Raw genomic sequence first — 21,970 nt, 5'->3', positions numbered from 1 at the left:
AAAACTGACACCCAGGAAAACAATAACCTCACCAAGATTGGAAGCAGGCGATGGCACAGGTACAATTCAAACCCAAGCTGTCTAGATCTGATTCCAGAGGCCAGTTTCCCAACTTCTGCACTAGAGCGTCTTCTACATTGATTCACATGATTTCTCTAGGAACACAGTGAGGTTAATTTAGCACTATTACAATATATCCTCATTTAATTACTCAGCACTTACAATGTGCCAAGCACTGTATGAGGCCCTGAAACTTCTGGATAAAGAGGTCACCCAGTCTTTGTCCTTAAAGAGACAGGAAATCCTTCCTTTAATGCAAAAGGGCTCTAATCACACTTCTTAAAGAAGGCTGTCCCGGAAGCATGTGGTATGCCAAGTGGAGGGGCTGCCAAAGGGAGAGGCAATGGCATTCTGGGAGGGACAGGAGGGGAGTGGAAGTAGGAGGCAGAGAGAGGACCACTGGTGACACTTGTTTCTGTGTAGCCAAAGTGTGCTGTAACACAGAAAATGCAAAGGCGAGGGCTCCATCATCAGCCAGATCCTGATTTGGATCTCCGCTCTGTTCCCATCAGTGTGATGTCGGAGGCTAATCCACTTCTCTGGGTCTCTGGGCCTCAGTTCCCTCCTATGCAATGTGGTGAGAACTCACCAACCTCCCAGGGCAGCTGCAAAGTGTGATATTCTGGGGGGCCAGCCAAGAGCCCAGAATCAAGAGCATTCAATCACTGTTTGCTTTTGTCATAAATGTCCCTTTATCACCTCCATCCATCGTCCAAACACCCAGAGCACTTTACTCAGAGTGTGGACAGCAAGAACCAGAAGTGGTTGTCCAATATTTCCACAAGAGTCTCTCTGAGCCAACCACCAGCTTCCTGGGACAGTGTGATGGGTAACGTTTACCCTGTGAGTGTTTGGCACCTAGAGACAGAGCCCACAGCAGCACTTCTCCTTTCTGGGACAGTCCCTCACACAGCCTCACTGTCACAAGGACGGGGACACTGACTGGGTGCCCCCAGCATGGCTCAAGCCAGGCAGCCAAACCAGCCTTCTCGGTGCCAGGCAGGCTCTGCTCCCACAGGACTGCTTGCTAGGAATAGTTTATTTGCCTCAGGAGGGGTGGCGGCTCTGGAAACTTCTCTGCTTCTCAGCCAAATCCTGGACCAGCTCAACAAAGGCCTGAACACCCCGGGGCAAAAGCTGCAGGACCAAGTCTCATTATTACTACAGAAGATCTGAATTCTGTATCATACCACATGGCTAGCCTTCAGTCCTGGGGCACTGAGAAGAGAGGAAGGCTGAGCAAAGTAGGGCAAGGGGACTCAGGTCAGATCTGCCACCATGTCTGAGCCCCAGCTCCCATCTCAAGGCTGGCAAGCACTCAAATATTCATTACCTTAATAAGCGAATGAATGGAAATAATAATGATAATAAAGGAATTTTTCCAGAAACACTTCCACACACGTTACTTTTCCCTTCTAGATTTTTCCAGGTGCAGATATATTTTTATACATTTATAGAACTACAAATGCTATATACATGCAATTTTGCATTCTGTATATTTTCACTTAATATAATATCATAAATATGATCATGTTATCACCCAGGCTTCCTAAGAGCAGCTGTACATGGAATAACCCATCGTATGTTATACCATGGCATGTTTAACCATGACCTCGCCGCCAGACATCTGTCTGGGTGGGGGTTTTTTGTATTACAGATAATACACATAACCTCATAAATTTTGCATTTCTTTTCCACTGAATAACTCTGCCTTAGAATAAGGGATCCCTGGGTGGCGCAGCGGTTTGGCGCCTGCCTTTGGCCCAGGGCGCGATCCTGGAGATCCGGGATCGAGTCCCACGTCGGGCTCCCGGTGCATGGAGCCTGCTTCTCCCCCTACCTGTGTCTCTGCCTCTCTCTCTCACTGTGTGCCTATCATGAATAAATAAAAATTAAAAAAAAAAAAAAAAAAAAACTCTGCCTTAGAATAAGCTCCCTTGGAGGGATGAACAGAGTCAAAGCGTATCTATTGTCCCAATGTTATAGATGAGGAGAGAAATACCCTGCCACCCACCCTCAGTCAGAAACAGGACCCACTTCCCAGTACTTTCATTAGTCAGCAACAGAGCTTTTGATCACAGGTTTAGTGCGTATACCATTCCCAAACCCCATTCTTTAATAAGAAATGAGGGCTGAGTTTCAAAATCCCTGTACGATTCGACAGGATGGACAAGAGGCCACTGAAAAGCCACCTCTGGCCCTGGTACCCATCATAACCTTCCCTTCTCATCACTCCTTCCTCCTCACTGCCAGGCTCCTGGCTCCCTTGAGCGTGACACCTCCTTGTGTGTCGCCCAGGCACCAGCTGGAGGCACGTCATGGCTTCCAACTCACTCCCTTGGGCCCCTGCCCTGGTTGGTACTCAGCTTCCAAAGCTCCTTCCCAGGTACATCCCTGTGGTATCCCTCTCTAGCCTTCTGAGCTCTTTATTCAAATATTACCTTCTCGGCACAGCATCCTGATCCGTCCCTTAAAATTATATCATCCCTTACAGCACTGTGGTGGCTTGGTCCATTAAGCATCTTACTCTTGGTTTCGGCTCAGGTCATGATCTCAGGGTCATGAGATCTAGCACCGCACTGGGCTCTGTGCTCAGCATGGAGTCGGCTTGATCCTCTCCCTCTGCTCCTCCCCTCCATGCTCTCTCTTTCTCTCTTTCATAAGTAGATAAAATCTTAAAAAAGAAAAAAAAAAAATCATACCACCGCTTGCCCCTGGCACTCTTCTCTACTCTGTTTCCACGGCACAGTCACATTTTAACAATCTATTTTACTTACTCACTCACTGCCTTACCATCTCCCAACCTGATATCTTTGTCCGTTTTGTTTACTATTTCCCCCCAGTTTAAAATAGGACCTAGCCCATAGTGGGGGCTGCACCCACTAATGAAATACCTGTTGAGAAAACAAATACAAAGAGTCTTACTCTGTGCCAGGCATTGTGCCCTCCTTGGCTCATCTCACTTATGATGAACAACAATCCTATTAGAATCCCCATTTCACAGATGGAGAAATTGTTGCTCAGACAGGTTATGCAATTTGCCCAAAGATGCACAGCTAGCCAGGATGGGAATGGGCCTTGAACCCAGGTCAGCAAGTGCCAAAATCTGTGCTTGTACCTACAAGGTACTGCTCATTCTCCTGGCCTTTTATCCAAATACAGGACCAGTCCTATATTGGCCAGCAGAGCCTTCCAGAACAAGACCAAGAATCTACCCTGTGGGGGCAGCCTGGCTGGCTCAGTTGGTAAACATGGGAGCTTTGATCTTGGGGTCAGGAGTTCTACCACCATATCAGGGGCAGAATTTCAGAATTTACTTTAAAAAAAAAAAAAAAGGGCAGCCCAGGTGGCTCAGCGGTTTAACACTGCCTTCAACCCAGGGCGTGATCCTGGAGTCCTGGGATCGAGTCCCACATCGGGCTCCCCGCGTGGAGCCTGCTTCTCCCTCTGCCTATGTCTCTCTTTCTCTCTCTGTGTGTGTCTCTCATGAATAAATAAATAAAATCTTTAAAAAAAAAAAAAAAAAAAAGGAATCCATCCTGTGATTAAAAAGGGAAGAGGAGGCAGGAGTGGCGAGCCCAGGCAGTGGACCCCAGGAGCCCACTCCTGCTCCACTTCCTCAGGAGAACAGCAAGTGTGACTTGCAGAACACAAGCCCAGTCTAGTTTGGCAGCCACAGGGTGACAGAGGTCAGTTAGCTGTGACAAGTGGATTGGGGCTTTGACAACAGGGTGCTAAGAAAACAAATCCTGCCAGACCAGGAAACTGCTTAAACCCACCAGGGCCTGAGAGGAAGTTTAGTTTCAGTTGTTAGATGCCCAAGACAAGCTCTGGTCATCTGAGGCCACCTAAGGCTCTTTCCAAGAATAGTCAGAAGCCCCCTCTGGTTGAGGGACCAGAGGTGGGGGAAGATGTGAACAAACCAGTTGTCACCAGTCACATGGTGAATCGCAGCCTGCATGGCCGGCCACACACAGGTATCAGGACTAAGCGACATCTTTGGCTTTTGGTTTCTTTTTAGTTTTTTTTTTTTTTTTTCTTTAAACTACTTCCTAAAACTCTCAAAATTGTCAAAGATGCAGTTGCAAGACCGGCCTGGCGCTTTGTCTCTACTGCTCCCCTCGCCTCATAAACCACCAGACCAACCACACATAAAAAGTTTCCTGTCCCCTAAAGAGACAAGTTTCCATTCGCTGATGGATTCTTCCTTGCTCTGTTCTGTCCCCTGGGCCAGGGTGCCTCAGGGCCACCAAAGGGAATCTCCCCAGGGACTTACCTTCTCTCTCTCTCTCCCCTAAAATCCACCACCAGACCTGAAAAACAACTGTGGGGGGCGCCTGGGTGGTTCAGTCAGTTAAGCATCTGCCTTCAGCTCAGGTCATGATCCTGGAGTCCCAGGATCAAACCCCAAGTCAGGCTCCCTGCTCCTCTGCTTCTCCCTCTCCCTCTCCCCACACTTGTGCTCACACGCACTCTCTCGCTGGCGCTCTCTCTCTCTCACGCTCTCTCTCAAATAAAAAAAAAAGTCTTTAAAAAATAAAAAAAATAAAAAGAAACACAACTGTGCCTGCAAGTCATCGGCACCAGGCCCAAGTGCTACCCACTACGCTGCCTTTCTAACCAGAGTGCTTTGAAACAGAAGCCAAGTTCTTTGAGATGGAGTCAGATAAAGAGCCTTGGCTCTGAACCTGCCTCCCCCCACCCTCTCCCACTCAAGGATGCTTCTTTCTCCATCTTCCTTCCCCACCAGGGGTCATCCACCTTCCCCCTATGCCTCCTTTCTGCTGCAAAGGGTCACCTGCTAATCTAGACTCCAATATTCTGGTCAACTCCTCTTCTTTACAACTTTGAGGTCATCTAGTTCAAAACAGTGTGGAAAAGGAGAGATTTTCAAACCCTTTTCCACCTAGCATTATGTCTTCCAAAACGCTGAGTGTTACTAAAGTAACACTAAGAGTGTTACTAAAGGTCTTTTCTGACCTCTCTGCTCCAAACAAGACCCAAGGTCCAGCAGATTTCTGAGGGGTGCAGACAAATGAACACGAATGTGAATTCAGACCATTCTAGATTTGAACCCCGGCTCTACCAATTACTGTATGACTTTGGGCCTTATTTCTCATTCACAAAGTAGGCTGATAAAGTTATCATTACTGAGAAGTTAAGTGAGAGAACACCTATAAAAAGCTTGATTTGTGGAAGTTGGACAAGTCTACCTCTGATTAGCTGTAACAAGGAAGGAGGACATGGGGAGCCCAAGATACCATATTCCTAGAATCTGGCCTTCCCTTCCCATTTGGCAATAAACTCATCTACTAGAAACCCAAGAAGCTAGCCAAAGCTGACCTCCAACTCAATGCTATCAGAGCACCTTATAGCTTATGAGTCACCAAGCCTGCTCCAAACAAAATGGCAGCCAACATCTTCCACAGCCCAGTTCCTAGAACCGCCACAGGGTCACAGCTCACTAGGTGATACATTCAAGGCTGCCCAGAGGCTGAGCATCTAGGATCATCTACTCAGACCTCATCCCCCAGATCTTTGCTCTACCCAAAAAGAAGAAAATATTTGAAAAGCACAGTGTTCTCTCGTCTATATCCCCAAGAAGACGCACAAGTCAGAGTGCCTGGCCCGGATTGGATGGGCCAGGGCAGAGTAGCTCAGTAAGAAGGGGGTTTCCCGTGTCTATTTCTCAGGCTTGTTTCCCATAATTGGCACCTAGATACTCATACCTGGTATCAGCAGCACCACTTCTGAGTTGGCAACCTCAGTTCTCAGGGCCCCTTCCTTGCAAGAGGCCCAGGATCCCCTGCCCCACCCCCCAACTTGGCAGGCTGTGGCTGCCAGGCCTTACAGGAGAAAACTGAGTTTCAGTTAGCATGGGTGAAGGCTGGTGGCCCAGAGCACAGATTGGTTCAAATCAAGAAACATTTCCCAAGTCCCTGCACACCTCAGGATGTAGAGATGAGTCACTATGCGGGTCCTATGGGCTTTCATTCACACCCTCACTAGCACCTTCTAGCGGCTTACTCATCTACAAACTCCTCCACTAAGCCGACTTTCTTTCTTATTTACTCTTACATCCCAGAATAGTGCCTGACACATACCTGCTGGATTAGTACAGGAATTCTTCACCATAGCCCAACTTTAGGGAAACAGGCCCAAACTCCTGCCTATAAATCCCTGACTTCATGGTGCATCACCCATAGCCAAGCCAGGGTCCTCAGGGACCAGCACTTCCCACTGACCTCTAGGCACACTGGCCTCCTTTCCTGTCTTTGAAAATACAAGGCTCATTTCTGCCCCAGGACACTTGCACAAGTTGGTTCCTCTGCGTGGAATACTCTTCACTCAGGCTTCCATAAGACTGCTGCCTTCTCATCTGTCAGGACTCCGTGCAGACATCACCTCTGGGGTGGAGGCCTCTCCTGGCCACCCAACCTCAAGCAGCAACCTTCTCCCCAGTTTCATCACTCAAACACACTTCCAGGTTTCTCTCTCCCAGGTCCCCTTCTCTGTCTGATGGCTTTGGTCTTTTCTCTCTTTCCAAAAAGAACTACTCATTTTTCTCATTGCTTCTTTCTTAGGGCCTAAAACAGTGCCTGGCAAATAGGAGATGCTCAGGAGTCCCTGAATGAATACACAGAGAAGAGAAATAAACAGCAAATTCAGGATGGGGAAAGATTTCCACACTTTAAATATGTCAACAGTTTTACTTGTCAATTATATAAAAGACAGAACGGTGGGGAATAATTTAACAAAGCCAAAAAGTAAAAATAAAGAAAAAGCGGGGGAGAAGAAGAAATGGCAAGAAGATTGCAAAAAAAAAAACAAAAAACAAAAACACAAACAAAAAAACAAGATATTTACACAAGAGTATGATTTTTAAGATAGTTATCATCCAAAAAGCATAAAATGGAGAACAGTTTAGCAATTCCCATCACGAAAAATATCCATGCTCTTTGACCCAATAATTCCATTCCTGGGAATTATCCCAAGGAAATGAATTCAGAACTGGAACAAAAATAAAGAGGCGCCTGTGCAAAGATGATTACAGTCACATTGTTTACAATAGCAGAAATCTGGAAACAACCGAAATGTCCAACAATAGGGGAAATGCTTTGGCAAATTACAGCATGTCCACTGGATGGAATATCATGCAGCAACTAAAATGACCAAAAGAGAATCATGGAAAAGTGTTTTAGAACAAGGTTGAGGGATCCCTGGGTGGCGCAGCGGTTTGGCGCCTGCCTTTGGCCCAGGGCGCGATCCTGGAGACCCAGGATCGAATCCCACATCGGGCTCCCGGTGCATGGAGCCTGCTTCTCCCTCTGCCTGTGTCTCTGCCTCTCTCTCTCTCTCTCTCTGATGACTATCATAAATAAATAAATAATTAAAAAAAAAATTTAAAAAAAAAAAAAAAAGAACAAGGTTGAGAGGAGGCTAAAAAGCACTGAATCCCTTATTACCAGGCACTGTCCATCACACCTTCTGTATCTGTATTTGGGACACTTCACCCGAGTCCCAAAGAAACATATTCCTATTCCCTTTTAACTAACAAGGAAACGGAGGTTCAGAAAACTAAAGAACCTGCCGTGGTCACAGAGCTATCAAGGAGTAGAGTCCTGACGTGAACGTGACCTTCTGCCCCCAGAGCCTGTGCATACCCTGAGGTCCTCACTGTACCCCTCAGTGTCCAGACTGTCCTTTCCTGTAATGACATCATGACTGTACTTGGGAGGCCAATCCAGATCTGAAGCAGCTAGCAAAAAGTGACAGGGCATCTGAGAAACACCTGTGAGAATACTTGGCAAAAAGCAAAGAAGAGACGGGCAGCCCCAGTGGCGCAGCGGTTTAGCGCCGCCTGCAGCCCGGGGCGTGATTCTGGAGACCCTGGATCGAGTCCCGCATCGGGCTCCCTGCATGGGGCCTGCTTCTCCCTCTGCCTGTGTCTCTGCCTGCCTCTCTCTCTCTGAATGAATAAATAAATAAATCTTTAAAAAAAAAAAAAAAGCAAAGAAGACAAAATAACAATGGAAACCACCTTTGTTGGAGGCAAGAAAACGCACAGAAAAGAAGCCAGAGAGTGGTCCGCAAGACCAGGCATCGGGAAGGACAGCTGAACCATGAGCCAAGAAGCACGAAGGGCAAGCAAGCCTGGAAGCTCCTGGAAACTGGGTCTGCCCATCCTTACCCACACTTCTCCCTAGGGCTACATTCAGCAGCACTCAATAAATGCTGGCTGAAATACACACATCTCATGGTATATGTGGATAAACCAAGAGAAAAGCTAGAAGAGGAGATACTAGAGCCAGGGAGATGAGTGGACTGGAAATCGGGACCGCCACCCTATGATCACGGGTCTGGTGGCCCATGGCAGGGCTGCGAGACTTTGAAGGAAGGCGATGAAGCATTCCTGGACTTCACCATCTGAGAACAAATGGCACAGGAAGGAGATTTGGCTTAGCTGATGACCTGGCCTCCCTGCACTGTGTGGGCTGCCAGAAGCCAGAGTAAGCTTCCAGAGGGAATGGAAACGGTCATTTCATGAGGAAAGGTATAGAGATTCCTCCCGCCTGCTGGAGTAGGTACGGCTCTGCTCGGAGGCAGAGGGCTGGACTAGAAGACCTCCCTGGCTCACTCTGCTTAAGGCCAACTGCCCAGCACCACCACTCTCAAAAGCAGGCTTACTTAGGGGGAAAATGCCATAGAGGGCCCAAGATTAGCTAGGGCTGCTTGTTACTGAAAATGGGGGTGATCACTACTTTGGGGGTTCATCATATCATTCCCTCTACTCTTGTACATGTTTGAACATTTCCATAAGAGAGCTTTCTTTCTTTTTTTTATTTTAAAAGATTTTATTTACTTATTCATGAGAGACAGAGAGAGAGAGGCAGAGACACAGGCAGTGGGAGAAGCAGGCTCCCTGTTGTGGGAGCTTGATCTACACTGCAGCCAAAGGCAGACACTCAACCACTGAGCCACCCAGGCATCCCCATTAAGAGAGCTTTCAAAAAATGAAAACTCCCAACCCAGGCATTTCATGTAAAAATCACCAGGGCCCAGCCCAGGCTTTGCAGCTGCCCTCTAGATCCCAGAAAAAGACCACCAGGGTCTACACAAATTATTCTATGCCAAGAGATTTTTCAGGACAAAGGGAGAGGAGTTTGCAGATGCAAGGCAGGCAGTATAAGCAGGTAATTAAGAATGTCCGTGTTTGGGGATCCCTGGGTGGCTCGGGGGTTTGGCGCCTGCCTTTGGCCCAGGGCGCGATCCTGGAGTCCCGGGATCGAGTCCCGCATCGGGCTCCCGGCATGGAGCCTGCTTCTCCCTCTGCCTGTGTCTCTGCCTCTCTCTCTGTGTGTGTCTATCATAAATAAATAAATAAACCTTAAAAAAAAATGTCTGTGTTTAATTCACTGTTTGGTCTCTCCTTAGCTGTGTGTCTCTGGGCAAGTCACTTAAACTCTCTATACCTCAGTTTCTTCCTCTGTAAAATGGGGATAACCAGAGGACCTTCCTGACAAGGCTGCTGAGGGGAGTAAATGGCACATGTAACTCCTAACAGGGGGGTGAGGCATGGAGTAAGCTTGCACTAAAAGTTGCCTATGATGATAGATCCATTTTGTAACATAGATAGTCATTTCGGAAACTGTGCATCCATTTGATCAGTAATCTGAAGAAAACAAAAAAGGGTGAAACAGGCCAGCTACTTCTGAGACCTCAGGCAGCACACCCAGCACCTCTAGAGCGGCCCCAGGCCCCCATCAGCCAAAGGGCTGGAGAGAGCTCCTCCTTTCAAAAAGCCAGCAGCTTCCTTTCCTTCCCATTCTAGGCCAGCATTTCCTTTTTTGTTTTAAAAAGCATTCCTCGTCCGCAGCCCAGCCCTTCCCCTGCCCTCAACAGCCCTAGGCTCAAACACACCCACAGCCATCTGCATTTCTCTGGGATCGTTTTCTGCCCACCAGCTAGTAGGGTCTCCAGGTTTCTGGGAGGCCCAGAGTGAGTGTGCCCTTGACACCAGGCTAACCAGCATGGGGTGGGGGCCGGGGGGGGGGGGGAACGGGACACGGACACAGGGAGAGCAAGAGTGAGGATTCCAGTGGACTGTTTTCGTCACCCAGGTGGAAGAATTAAGTGAAATACGTCTTAAAAAAATATACCTCGGGATCCCTGGGTGGCGCAGCGGTTTAGCGCCTGCCTTTGGCCCAGGGCGCGATCCTGGAGACCCGGGATGGAATCCCACGTCGGGAGCATGGAGCCTGCTTCTCCCTCTGCCTATGTCTCTGCCTCTCTCTCTCTCTCTCTCTCTCTCTGTCTCTCTCTCTGTGTGACTATCATAAATAAATAAAAATAAATAAAAATTAAAAAAATATATATATATATATGTGCTCATGTGATGCCCACAACACACTGTGCTTCCCTATGTAAAGAACCTCCCTCGATAAGGCAACCTCACACAGCTTGGCAAGTCTATGGAGTCCCTAACCTCTCCATAAACCACCTGATTTAAACTGGAATCTCAAATGGGACCCCAGCATCATAAAAACAAAGCTTAGCTAATTAACTATAAGCCTACAATTTCTTCCCTCTTTCCCAGTTCATGGCTTAAGGAAGTATTTCCCCAATTATGTTCAGTGGAATACAGATCCCTGGATAAATAATAAGTTTTGGGGTCACCTGGGCGGCTCAGTCAGTTAAGTGTCTGCCTTCAGCTCAGGTCATGATCCCGGGGTCCTGGGATCGAGTCCCATGTCAGGCTCCCTGCTCAGTGGGAGTATGCTTCTCCCTCTCTCTTTGTCCCTACCCACTGCGTGTGCATGTACACACATGTGTTCTCTCTCAAAGAAATAAATAAAATCTTTAAGTAATAAAATAAGTTTGGGAACACTTGCTGCATAACTTCTCAGAGCCTATAAAACACCAACCATCTTCAGGAATCTCCAGGAGGGAGTGGGCTGATATGGTGCATTCTCAACCACGAGGAGGCCTCTTTCACAGATACAGTATGGGAAAAGCTGCATTAAGCCCTTTCAAGAGCCCCAGACTCAGGGGAGGGGGCTCTCAGAATACTGTCCAATGGCAGAGAACACTCAAGTCCCAGCCAGCAAAACTCTGAACGCACCAGGAATAAAGCTAGTCCTGCTTATCCATGCCCAAATCAAACCCAAACTAATTGACTAAACTGGGACTCAAAACCTCCAGGCAACATGCTGAAGGAAACCCCAGCACTCTATAAGCAGCGTATCTCAAGAGAAAAGCAAAACTCTCATGATTCAAGTTACAGATTGGAGTCTGTAGTTTATTCTGCACAAAAAGTTATTTTTCCTAACCATGGCTGGTCTATTCCATGGACTGCAGTAATGCTGTCTTTCCCTCTCTCTTTTTTTTTTTTTTTTTTTTTTATTTTAAACACGTCTTAATTCATTCTTGCAATTATTCTGTGGGTGGAAAAATGAAAGCGGGGAGAAAAACAGCAAGCAAACAGGATACTTCAGCTCCATTATTTTGAAAGGCAATCTGCCCAGTTAAAACACACTGCTGCCCACCAAGGCCAGAACAGCAGAGAAGTACAGATGCATATAAACATATAGGTTTTATATGCAGCCACAGCTTGAATTGAGGCTTTTTCAGTGCAGATGAGAAACAGTTATGCCTAGGAAAAAGTGACAAAGCATTTCTGATCCCAGCATCTGTCCCCAGCATACCCCTCTGCATCTCTACCTGGGGTCTCTGACAGGGCAGAAAGCCAAGATGGACAGAAAGACACTGGATTAAAAGGTTATATCTTCTAGAAGTCTTAGTAAATGATGTATAATGTTACCATGACATTAAAATCAATAATGTATCATGGAATATAATGCAAAATCTGCACAAATTTAAGACAGACAGCAGGCCCTACAGGAGTAAAAGTTCACCCACCCAAGTCTCAGGGGATCTTTCAGTGGAAGGATGAGAAACCCTGGAAAGTACATAGGTTCAAAGACAGATATAGCCCATCCTGACTGAGCCAGCCCACTGGCTAGACCAGTTTTCAAAAAACGTCCCACCCACAGAGACCCCAAGCTGTTCCCCAAGAATCTATCCACTGCCCAGGGTCCCCAAGGCACTGAGATGGGGCCAGGAAGGCGAACCCATTTGCTCACTCTTGCAGGAAACTCCTAGAGGCGGAAGACCCCAGTAGCACAGGAGGGTGAGAAAGCAGGCTACAGCCATCAGCGTAGGTGGTTTGTTTTAAGATTCTATGTATTCATTTGAGAGTAAGAGGAGAGAGAACAATGGGGGCAGAGGATGCAGGGAGAGGGAGAAGCAGATTCCCCATTGAGTGGAGAGCCCGAAACAGGACTCGATCATGACCTGAGCCGAAGGCAGATGCTTAAGCAACTGAGCCACCAAGGGGCCCAGTTCTAGATGGTTTAAGGATCTCACTGGCCGGCCCCTTGGGTCTGAATCCCAGCTCAGTGCCTGGTCCCTCCTCTACCTTTGGATAAGTAATTCTCTAATAGGGACTCCTGCAGACTCACGCCCCACTCAGGCCTTCAGTCTCCTTCCTCACCTGCAAGACGCCAGGGCTAGACAGATGGAAAGCCCAAGATCCTTTGAAACCCTCTTGCCAAGATACCTCAAATAGTTCTCTGATCAAAATTTGTGGTTGGTGAGGAAGACAAGGCTCCAGTTCAGTGAGGGGCCTTCCATGAGCTCCAAGGGATAAAACCTCACCTCACCGCCTGGCTGTCCCCTGCCCATAGGCACCCAGCCCCTGGACACAGAAGACCTAATTGCCCTTGTATCAAGGGAAGTTCCCCCTTCTAGTAGGTCAGCCCAAGTCCCCCTCCCAAGTTTGCTGCAGGCAATCACAAAACTGGAACCCACAATCCTTGACCCCAGAACCTCAGCCTCGGCAGCTGCAAAACGAGAATCCATAATTCCCAACACATAACCCAGTAGAGCCTGAGGGACCACATCTTTCCTGTCTCCTGTTTACAGTACTCAACCTCAGGGTGGATACAAATGCAGTGGCAAAGGGGTACATACATAAAGGCTACCATTTTGTACATCCTGGCATTCATGTTGGGAAAGGGGACATATATTACACCCTAAAGATTTTAAAGAATGGGATCAGAATTGCATTGTGGGGATCCCTGGGTGGTGCAGCGGTTTGGCACCTGCCTTTGGCCCAGGGCGCGATCCTGGAGACCCAGGATCGAATCCCACTTCGGGCTCCCGGTGCATGGAGCCTGCTTCTCCCTCTGCCTGTGTCTCTGCCTCTCTCTCTCTCTCTGTGTAACTATCATGGATGGATAAAAATTAAAAAAAAAAAAAAAAAAAAAGAATTGCATTGTGGGGGGATCCCTGGGTGGCTCAGTGGTTTAGCGCCTGCCTTCGGCGTGATCCTGGAGTCCCGGGATTGAGTCCCGCTATTGATTCCTGTATCGGGCTCCCTGCATGGGGCCTGCTTCTCCCTCTGCCTATGTCTCTGCCTCTCTGTGTGTGTGTGTCTCTCATGAATAAATAAATAAAATCTTTTATAAAAATAAAAAAAATTTAAACTTTAAACATTTTTAAAAAAATAGAATTGCATTGTGTTCCTATACTTTGAGTCAGCAAATTCTACTTCTACGAAGAGACTCTCTGCAGCAGGATTTACAGTAACAAGACTTGAAAACAGCCTAGGGATCCCTGGGTGGCGCAGCGGTTTGGCGCCTGCCTTTGGCCCAGGGCGCGATCCTGGAGACCCGGGATCGAATCCCACATCAGGCTCCCGGTGCGTGGAGCCTGCTTCTCCCTCTTCCTGTGTCTCTGCCTCTCTCTCTCTCTCTGTGTGTGACTATCATAAATAAATGAAAAAAAAAAAAAATTTAAAAAAAAAAAGAAAACAGCCTGAATGGGATCCCTGGGTGGCGCAGCGGTTTGGCGCCTGCCTTTGGCCCAGGGTGTGATCCTGGACACCCGGGATCGAATCCCACGTCGGGCTCCCTGCATGGAGCCTGCTTCTCCCTCTGCCTGTGTCTCTGCCTCTCTCTCTCTCTCTGTGTGACTATCATAAATAAATAAAAATTAAAAAAGGAAAAAAAAAAAAGAAAACAGCCTGAATGGCCAACACTAGGAGGACTGGCTCGGTGAATTTATGGTATGACCACACAACGCAGCCACCAACAGTGATGATGCATATCTATATGCATTAATGTAGACAGAAGACACTGTATTGCAAGGCACATGGTATGCTCTGCAAATGTGTATGTGTACATCCATATGCAAATGCAGAGGATAAAAACACTGGAAGAATATACAGCAAAATGTGAGTAAGAATTAACCAGATGAAGGGCGCCTGGGCGGCTCAGTGGCTATCTGCCTTTAGCTCAGGTCACGATCCCCGGGTCCTGGGATCGAGTCCAGCCAGCACTGGGCTCCCCATAGGGAGCCTGCTTCTCCCTCTACCTATGTTTCTGCCTCTCTCTGTGTGTCTCTCATAAATAATTTAATGTAACTTAATTTTTTAAAAAATTTAACCAGATCTGAGAAATGGCATGATAGGTGTTTTTTTTTCTTTTGTTCATCTGTATTTTCTTTTTTACATTGAACATGGATCATTATGTGTATTTCTCAAATATTTTTTCTAAAGTACAAAGCTAAAGAATATTTATCAGAGGGATTATTCAGAAAGAATAAGGCAGGTATCCATTAAAAAAATTATGAGCAAGCTGATCTCTAGGCAGCTTCTTGTTTCTCAGAGTGACACCAACACAATGCTTGTTGCATCTCAGACCTGTCTTTGAGGATGTGACGCGCTGCACTTTAAGGAAGCAGCCCCGAGCCCAGCTCAGAGGCTGCATGGCCTAGGGTCGCCACCAGAAGGCCCAGTCATCTGAGCAACCAAACATACACCCCTAGGCTGCCCTTTCTGTTACAGGCCACTTCCTGGGCCTCAGCAGCCATGATCCTGATCAGCATCCCCACCATGTAGTTGCAAAGTTCAGAATGAAGGTTCTGAAGACCAGCCAATGAGGTTTTGTCACCTATTCACTCAGTCTCTTAATCCCTCTGAGCCACAAAGTCTTCATTTGCCACACGAGAATAAAGACTCCTAAGGCAATATATGCCAAGGGCCTAGCAAAGTGCTCCACCCAGAACAGCTGAATAAGAATGTTTCTGTTCCCTGTCCACTCTCACTGTACTGGAAGGCCATTCCCATAACCCCAAAGGCACGTACACAGCTTTTTCTTTCAACGTAATGTGAGAGAAGATTCTAATCCACCTATTCTGAAAAGACATATACTTTTTTCTTTAGAACACTTGTTTTTTTAATTCACTTGAGAGAGAGAGTGAGTGAGAGCAGGAGCAGGAAGGTCGGAGGGAAAGAGAGAAGCAGACTCCCTGCTAAGCAGAGAACTCCATGCAGGGTTCAATCCCAGGACCACCAGATCATGACCTGAGCTGAAGGCAGAGGGTTAACTGACTGACCCACTCAGGGGGCCCCAAAAGACATACCCTTTTTTAAAAACACAGCTTAGAGAGATTTGGTTGCAGGGTTTGCTACATCCCCCACCACTGCAGACACTGCTACCAAGGACCAGCGCACCTCTGGCACCTCTGCCGACCCTCTCCAGACCACAGCCAGCAGGCAGGTTCAGAATACTTGTAGTAGGGAATGCAACTCCCCCCTCCCCCCATATCACCCCACAGGGGAAGGAGGCATTCCCATTATCATCCCCAGGCAGCAAATCAACAGCCTCCTGGCACTCACTCAAAGTTGGGCTGCAGATGTGGTGAGGCCTTCCTCCAGCACCACCCAGCCCTCCTCAGCCTCAAGAAACTCCAGGACCCTTTCCAGGTCACCACCCAGGCATGCTAGTGACAAGTTCCACCAGGGAAAAAGCTGCCAAGGCAAAAGCAGACACCAAAGGGGACGCTGCCCCATCTCTGCATCCGCTCAGGGACAGCCAGGGTTCAAACCCCCAGCAGGAGGTTGAAACTCTGGAAATGGAACACAAGAAGAGAAATGCCCCATTCTGGAGCCATGGCTGGTAGGGAAAGGAAACCAGCTTTCAGTCACAGCCCTGCCAGGGATGCAATTTGGGATACTGAGACTCTGGGAATATTTCCCACAGAAACAGAAGGCTAGACTGGCCAACCATTCAATCATATTCCCGATTCCTAAGCACTCAGCAAGCCATGTTACTGGAGTCACTACAGTTCACCTGCCTGGCTCCCCATTAGATTCAAAGTGTCCCCCAAAGACCAGGAAAACATCCTACCTACCTCAGAATCCTTGCCAGGGTGGCTGCAGCTAGCTCAGCAGGCAAACCAGTAATAACAGAAGATTTGTCCAGTGAACAGATGTTCATGCAAACCCAAAGGGCCTGATCTCTGAGGACAAACAGCACCTGTCTCCTTTCCAGTGCCAGTCCTCTCCTCTCTTGGGGTGGGGGAGGGCATCATGGGGAGAGCTTGGGTACTCCATGCAGCAGGGTTGTGACCTGTATCGCAATCAAGCTGGGTGAAAGGCAAGCCCCACTGACCTTCCAAGTAGCAGCAGGGCCTGCCCCAGGTGCTTTCTGGCTCCAGGGAAACTCCTCACAGAAGTGGCCAAAGTGCAGACTGGAGCTACCCCAATGTCGCCCTCCCAGCAAGACCCCTGGGCAAGGTCCTTTGAGGACTCCTTTCTCCAAGTCACTTCCATAGGAGGGATTTCTCTCTATAAGAGCACAAGGTGGGGAGATTTGGCATGCCTTGGCCTGTTCTGGAAAGTACTAGCAGGCTGGCAGAAAAGGGCAAAGTTACAATGCCACTAAACATGAATCTTCATGAGGCACTGCTATCTCCCCAGAGCCTAGCACAGATTTGGCCCACAAAGCAAGAACACACGAGGGAATGCACTGACATGGGGCTCCAGGCCCAGCTGCGAGGTCAGCCAGGTATCCCTGTGTGAGCACATCTGGGAATAAGAACATTCTATCCTGCCTCGATAGAGTTCCCAGACCCCCAAGGAGGGTCTGATGGAGGCACGGCACCAGCTTCCACTAGTAGAAAAGTAGCCTCACAACTTTGTTTACAAATGCAGACTCTGAGTTCAGATTTTGACTCCTTCCCTCCCCATCTAGAGAGAAAAAAATGTGTGGTAAAAGTGGGTGGATTTCCAGAAAATATCAGGAGACTGAGAGGGGTCCAGCACCCTGGCTGTCAGGTAGGAGGCACACATTAAATCCCTCTCCTTCTACTCTTCTGAACCCAAACGAAATCCTCACAGGGCAGCTGGACACGCTCACCCCCACACATCATCCTACCCTGCAATCTCGGCCACCACCAGCAGCAGCACCCAGGTCAGAGACTTCCAGGGCATCCCACATGCTGTTTCTCCCAGCGAATGCCTATTGAACAAAGGCCAGAGTGGGCTGGGGTTCCTAACATTCTGGGAGAAGTCTAGCGCAGTTGTATAAGCCAAAGCCTTCTGGTCAGCCCCTTTCTTCAAAAGCCAGGAATCCAATGTTGCAAGCATAGTCTCTGGGGGCCCTGGCCTGGAATACGATGGGAAAAGAGCCTGCAGAAGAGAAAAGAAAGGGCATCGCCACTGCCCTGCCCACCTCACTACGTGCTGGTGGGATTATCTCCCGGCCTGTGTCACCCACCTTCAGGAAACAAGAGCCAGCTCTATAGGAGTACCTTCCCCTGAGGGTGGCCTGTGTCATGAAGGCCACTGGACCCTCACTAAGGGAAATTTATAGGTAAAATATCTTGGTAGTAAGACATGGACTTACAGATACAACACTGCAGGTTTATGTGGTCTCATCCCCACTTTACAGATGGGAAAGCTAAAGGCTCAGAAATCATGGACCTTGCTCAAGGTCACACAGACTCTCAAACCTGAATTCAAAGCTGTCCGCCACACTGTCCCTATCAGCAGAATTCTCTAATACACTTCCCCCCTATTTTATCAGTTTGGTAAATCCGGGTTTTAGAACGCTTTTAAAACAGGGGCAAGCGTAACAAACGTTTGATTCAACCCAACTGAATAAACCCCTTCACTAAACCACAGAATTGAGAGCCACAAGAGCCTGAGGAAATCCACTCCAACTTCCCTGTTCAGGCCCGGAGGCTGAGGCCTCCACCGCTCTAAGAGCTTCATTTAAACAGGCTGAAGGCAGCCCTAGGGAACCAGTTCCTGAGGTCTAAATTCCCATCCCCAAAAACAAACTAGGTCCTGCCTTTTCTGTGGTATGGACCCAAATCTACATCACAATGGAGACAGAGCAAGATATTTCCCCTTCGGGCCTTTGGATGGGTTTCCCGCTGCCAATAAACACTCAGGAGGGAGGCCACTGAAAAACACAGCTCAGAGAACTGAAGAGTGGGATGCTTTGAGGTGTCATGATGCCATGCCTTTGTCAAGATTAAGGACTTTGCAAGTCAGGGTACCTTGTGGGCAAAGCATCCTTTCCAGGGAACGAACAGTAAATGGTTCTCCTGCATCCACTCTGTGAACCAGGAGCTCTTCTGAGCAACATGGGGACAATCGGAGAGAGGCCAACACAGAGAACTTTCATCTCAATAACACAGCAGTCCAACAAGACACATGCTGCTGGACGATGATCCCTCCTCCCACAACTAAGCCACACAGGCCCCCTATTGTGTCAGTTTAAAAACTGAACTTTGCTGGGCCAACACATTCGGCTGTGTTCAAGAAACCAGTTTCTCTCACCACTTGGAAAACAGCAGCATGCCCGCAAGAAGGGACAGCTGGGGGGGGGGGGGGGGTTGTCGGTTGGTTTGTTTTTTAAGCAAAGTCCTGGTCATTCTGCTATAGCAACTGGAACAAAAAGAATAATAGCCAGCACTGATTAGATGCTTCCAATGTCCCTGGTTCTATAGCTTTTAAGAAAACTGAACGGGACACCTGGGTGGCTCAAGCGGTTGAGCATCTGCCTTTGGCTCAGGTCGTGATCCTGAAGGTCCAGGATGAGTCCTGCATTGGGCTCCCTGCATGGAGCTTGCTTCTCCCTCTGCCTGTGTCTCTGCCTCTCTCTGTGTGTCTCTCATTAATAAATAAATAAATAAATAAATAAAATCTTTTTAAAAAATCATTTAAGACAACAGAACTGCAGGAGAGAAATCACCCTCCCCTCCCAAAGCATTTTGGATCAAACAGGGATTCAGGCTTCTGGTGTGCTCAAATCTTTGGCTGGTCGTATAGCAGCCGCCAGAGGCAATCAGCAATAAGGGGTTGGGGGCTGAGGGGGCAGTTAGGTTGAGAAATTAAGGTTCTAATAAAACAAAACATCCCCAAATCTGCAGAAGGCCAGATGAGCTAATGCAAGGTGGAAAGAAGCCACTTCTGCAAGATGGGGCAGCAATTAAGTGGTGCCTGGCATTTTGCAGCCCTTCGAGTCTCTGGACGACAAATGCTAGTTGGGAATGCACTAGTTTTCCTCTATTGTGTATGGGGGAGGGGGAGACTCCCCCATTCTGAGAACCCAACCACCCTTTTGACTGGTTCTTCCAAATCCTTTTAATACTGCACTTCCCGGCTAGAATTTGAGGGAGGAGGGCCTGCATATCTTATTTCTTCTTTAAGCTGAAGACCGTCTCCTCCAGAACCCCTTATATTTAAGGGGTCATCTTCGCACCAAAGGCGTTGTGCCCCAGCACAATCCTCCCTAAACCCAAATCCAACGTTTGAGGAGTGGGGGAGTCGGCGGGTAATTATATTTTGAGCGGTGAAATGCTGTGCGAAAGCAAAGCACCAAATGCCTGAACAGTAAAATGCAGTTTCAGCAAACACGTTTTGAAAAGCGGCAGACAAAAATCCTGTAGGAGAGGAAAGGAAGGAACAAGCCGGAGCCTGGGGCGTGAGGGGAAGACAGAGAGAGAGGGAGAGAAAGAGGGAGAATGGCGGGCCTGTGGTCACACTTCAGGGGGACCCCCCACGCCTCGTCACCCCGGCCCACGGCTGCTCGTCAGTCACAGCGGGAAAAGTCCAGCGTGTGACTCAGTGGCAGAATGAGTCCTGCAGCCCCGCAAAATGGAAACGGGGTGGGGGCAGAGATGGGGAGGCAGCGGGTGCCCGAGCGCGGCCCACCCCGCCCCCCGGCTCCTCCAGCCTCCACCCCAGCTCCCACTCCGCCCCTCCCCCCAGTCCTGCCCAAGGTGAGGGGCCGCTCCGGGGCTCCCAAGCCGCCGCATCCGCGCGCGCAGGAAGGAGAGGAAGCCTCAGGGGGGCGACCCGAGCTCCAGGACGCCTCGGGGCGGCAGTGCCCTGGGGCAGGAGGGAGGTGCCGGGGGCCGCTTCCCGGGCGCGCGGCCCCCTTACCTCCAGGGTCCGGATCTCCTGCTGGGTGAGGTCGTTGGACACCGCGCACTTGGTGCGCAGCCCGCGCAGGCTGCCGATGGAGATGTCGATGAGCTTCTGGAGCTGCCCGCACTGCTGCAGCGCCCGGCTGGCCGCGGCCCCGGGGCCCCCGTCCGCGGCCGCCACGTCCCCCCCGCCGCGGCCCTCCTTCTTCTCCCCCATCGCCACCGCGCGCGGCGCCGCTCTATCCATGCCTCGGCATCGGGGCGCGGGGGGACCGAGGCGGGGAGCCCGGGGAGCCCGGGGGCGCGGGCGCCTCGGGAGGGAGTCCGCGAGCGGGGAGGCCGGCCGAGGAGCGCCCCCCGGCGCCGCCGGAGCTCGCACGCCGCGACGACCGGCCGCCGAGCCCGCTGCCCCGCCCGCCCAGCCCGCTGCTCCGCCCGCCCAGCCGCGGCGGCAAAGCGAAAGCCGCGGCGACCCGACGGCTGCGGCTCCCGAAGCTTTTAAGTGGCAGCGGGGGCCGGGTCAGGGTAGCTGGGCATGCCGGGACTTGTAGTCCGCGCCCCGCACCTGCCGCCCGACCCGCGCCCTCGGGGCCCCTGTCCGCGCCCGGCGCCCTAAGCCCGGCGCCCCGCGGTCCAGGCCTTCCCCCCCGGCGGCGGGCTCCGGCTGCGCGAGACCGCCCCGCCTCTGCACCCCGGGAGTGGCTGCGGCGCGCCAGCTCCTCCCCCGGGCGCGCGGAGCCCGGGAGCCTCGTCTCCCCGCCCTCCCCCCACGCCCCACGCCCCACGCCCCACGCCCGCCTCCCGCCCGGGGGCTGCCCACGACCCCCGGATGGGGCGGGGCAGGGGCCCGTGGGCCCTGGATGGGGGGAGGGCGCGCTTCCTGCAATTCTGCAGCCGCCGCTGAACCCTGGAAGATGGGGATAGTGGAGGTTCCAGAATTTCTATGTGGGTTTAGGGGCCGCCATCTAGTGGGAAGGGGCCTAAAGTACTTGTCCTCTCGCTGGCTCGAAGAGCCTCTCGATTGTCTACGCCAAAGGGAATGCTCAGGCCTGGAGAAAGACGTCAGGGCTTTCTTCAGGAGCCTATTCGCCCACCCAAAGAAGTATCCCATCCCTCCGCCACCCCAAGCCAGCAGGCCGGTCCAGACACTTGGGGTGGCACGTTGATTTGTCATGGGCTTGGAGTGCTCTAGAGCAAGACAGCCTGGGTTCAAATTCACACTCTACTTAGCTGTGTGACTTGGGCAAAGTTAGCTCACCTCTGAGTGTCTTGAGTTTCTGCATCAGTAAAAATGAGGTGATAACAGTACCTATCTCATAGGGTTCCTATAAAGAATGAGTTGGGGGCGGGACACCTGGGTGGCTCAGTGATTGAGCGTTTGCCTTAAACTCAGGGCCTGATGCCAGGAGGGGCAGAGGGGATGGAGTCAGGCGTCAGGACCCCAGTAGGAAGCCTGTTTCTCCCCCTGCCTATGTCTCTGCTTCTCTCTGTGTGTCTCTCATGAATGAATAAATAAAATAAACAAAATAAAATGAGTTAGGGGCACCTGGATGTATCAGTGGTTGAGCACCTGCCTCTGGGCATGATCCCAGAGTCCTGGGATGGAGTCCTGCATTGGGCTCCC

General features: G+C 50.0%; 1 protein-coding gene across 5 annotated transcripts in view; it reads right to left on the bottom strand.

Annotated features, from left to right (window-relative positions):
- Positions 1–20,608, bottom strand: part of KSR1 (kinase suppressor of ras 1) — a 155,735-nt gene extending 135,127 nt beyond the window's left edge. For all 5 annotated transcript variants that reach the window (XR_005364703.1, XM_038548211.1, XM_038548214.1 and 2 more), the window contains exon 1: positions 20,363–20,608. Coding sequence is in view for 4 of the 5 variants with exons in the window: in XM_038548211.1 (XP_038404139.1) it covers positions 20,363–20,593 (231 nt within the window). In the remaining variant the exon portion in view is untranslated. The remainder of the gene's footprint in view (positions 1–20,362) is intronic.
- Positions 20,609–21,970: the final 1,362 nt, after the last annotated feature.

This window comes from Canis lupus, chromosome 9 (assembly GCF_011100685.1).
Source record: "Canis lupus familiaris isolate Mischka breed German Shepherd chromosome 9, alternate assembly UU_Cfam_GSD_1.0, whole genome shotgun sequence".
NCBI classification, from domain to species: domain Eukaryota; kingdom Metazoa; phylum Chordata; class Mammalia; order Carnivora; family Canidae; genus Canis; species Canis lupus.
The sequence above is the reverse complement of the archived record's forward strand: the minus strand, read 5'-3'. Positions and strand labels throughout refer to the sequence as shown.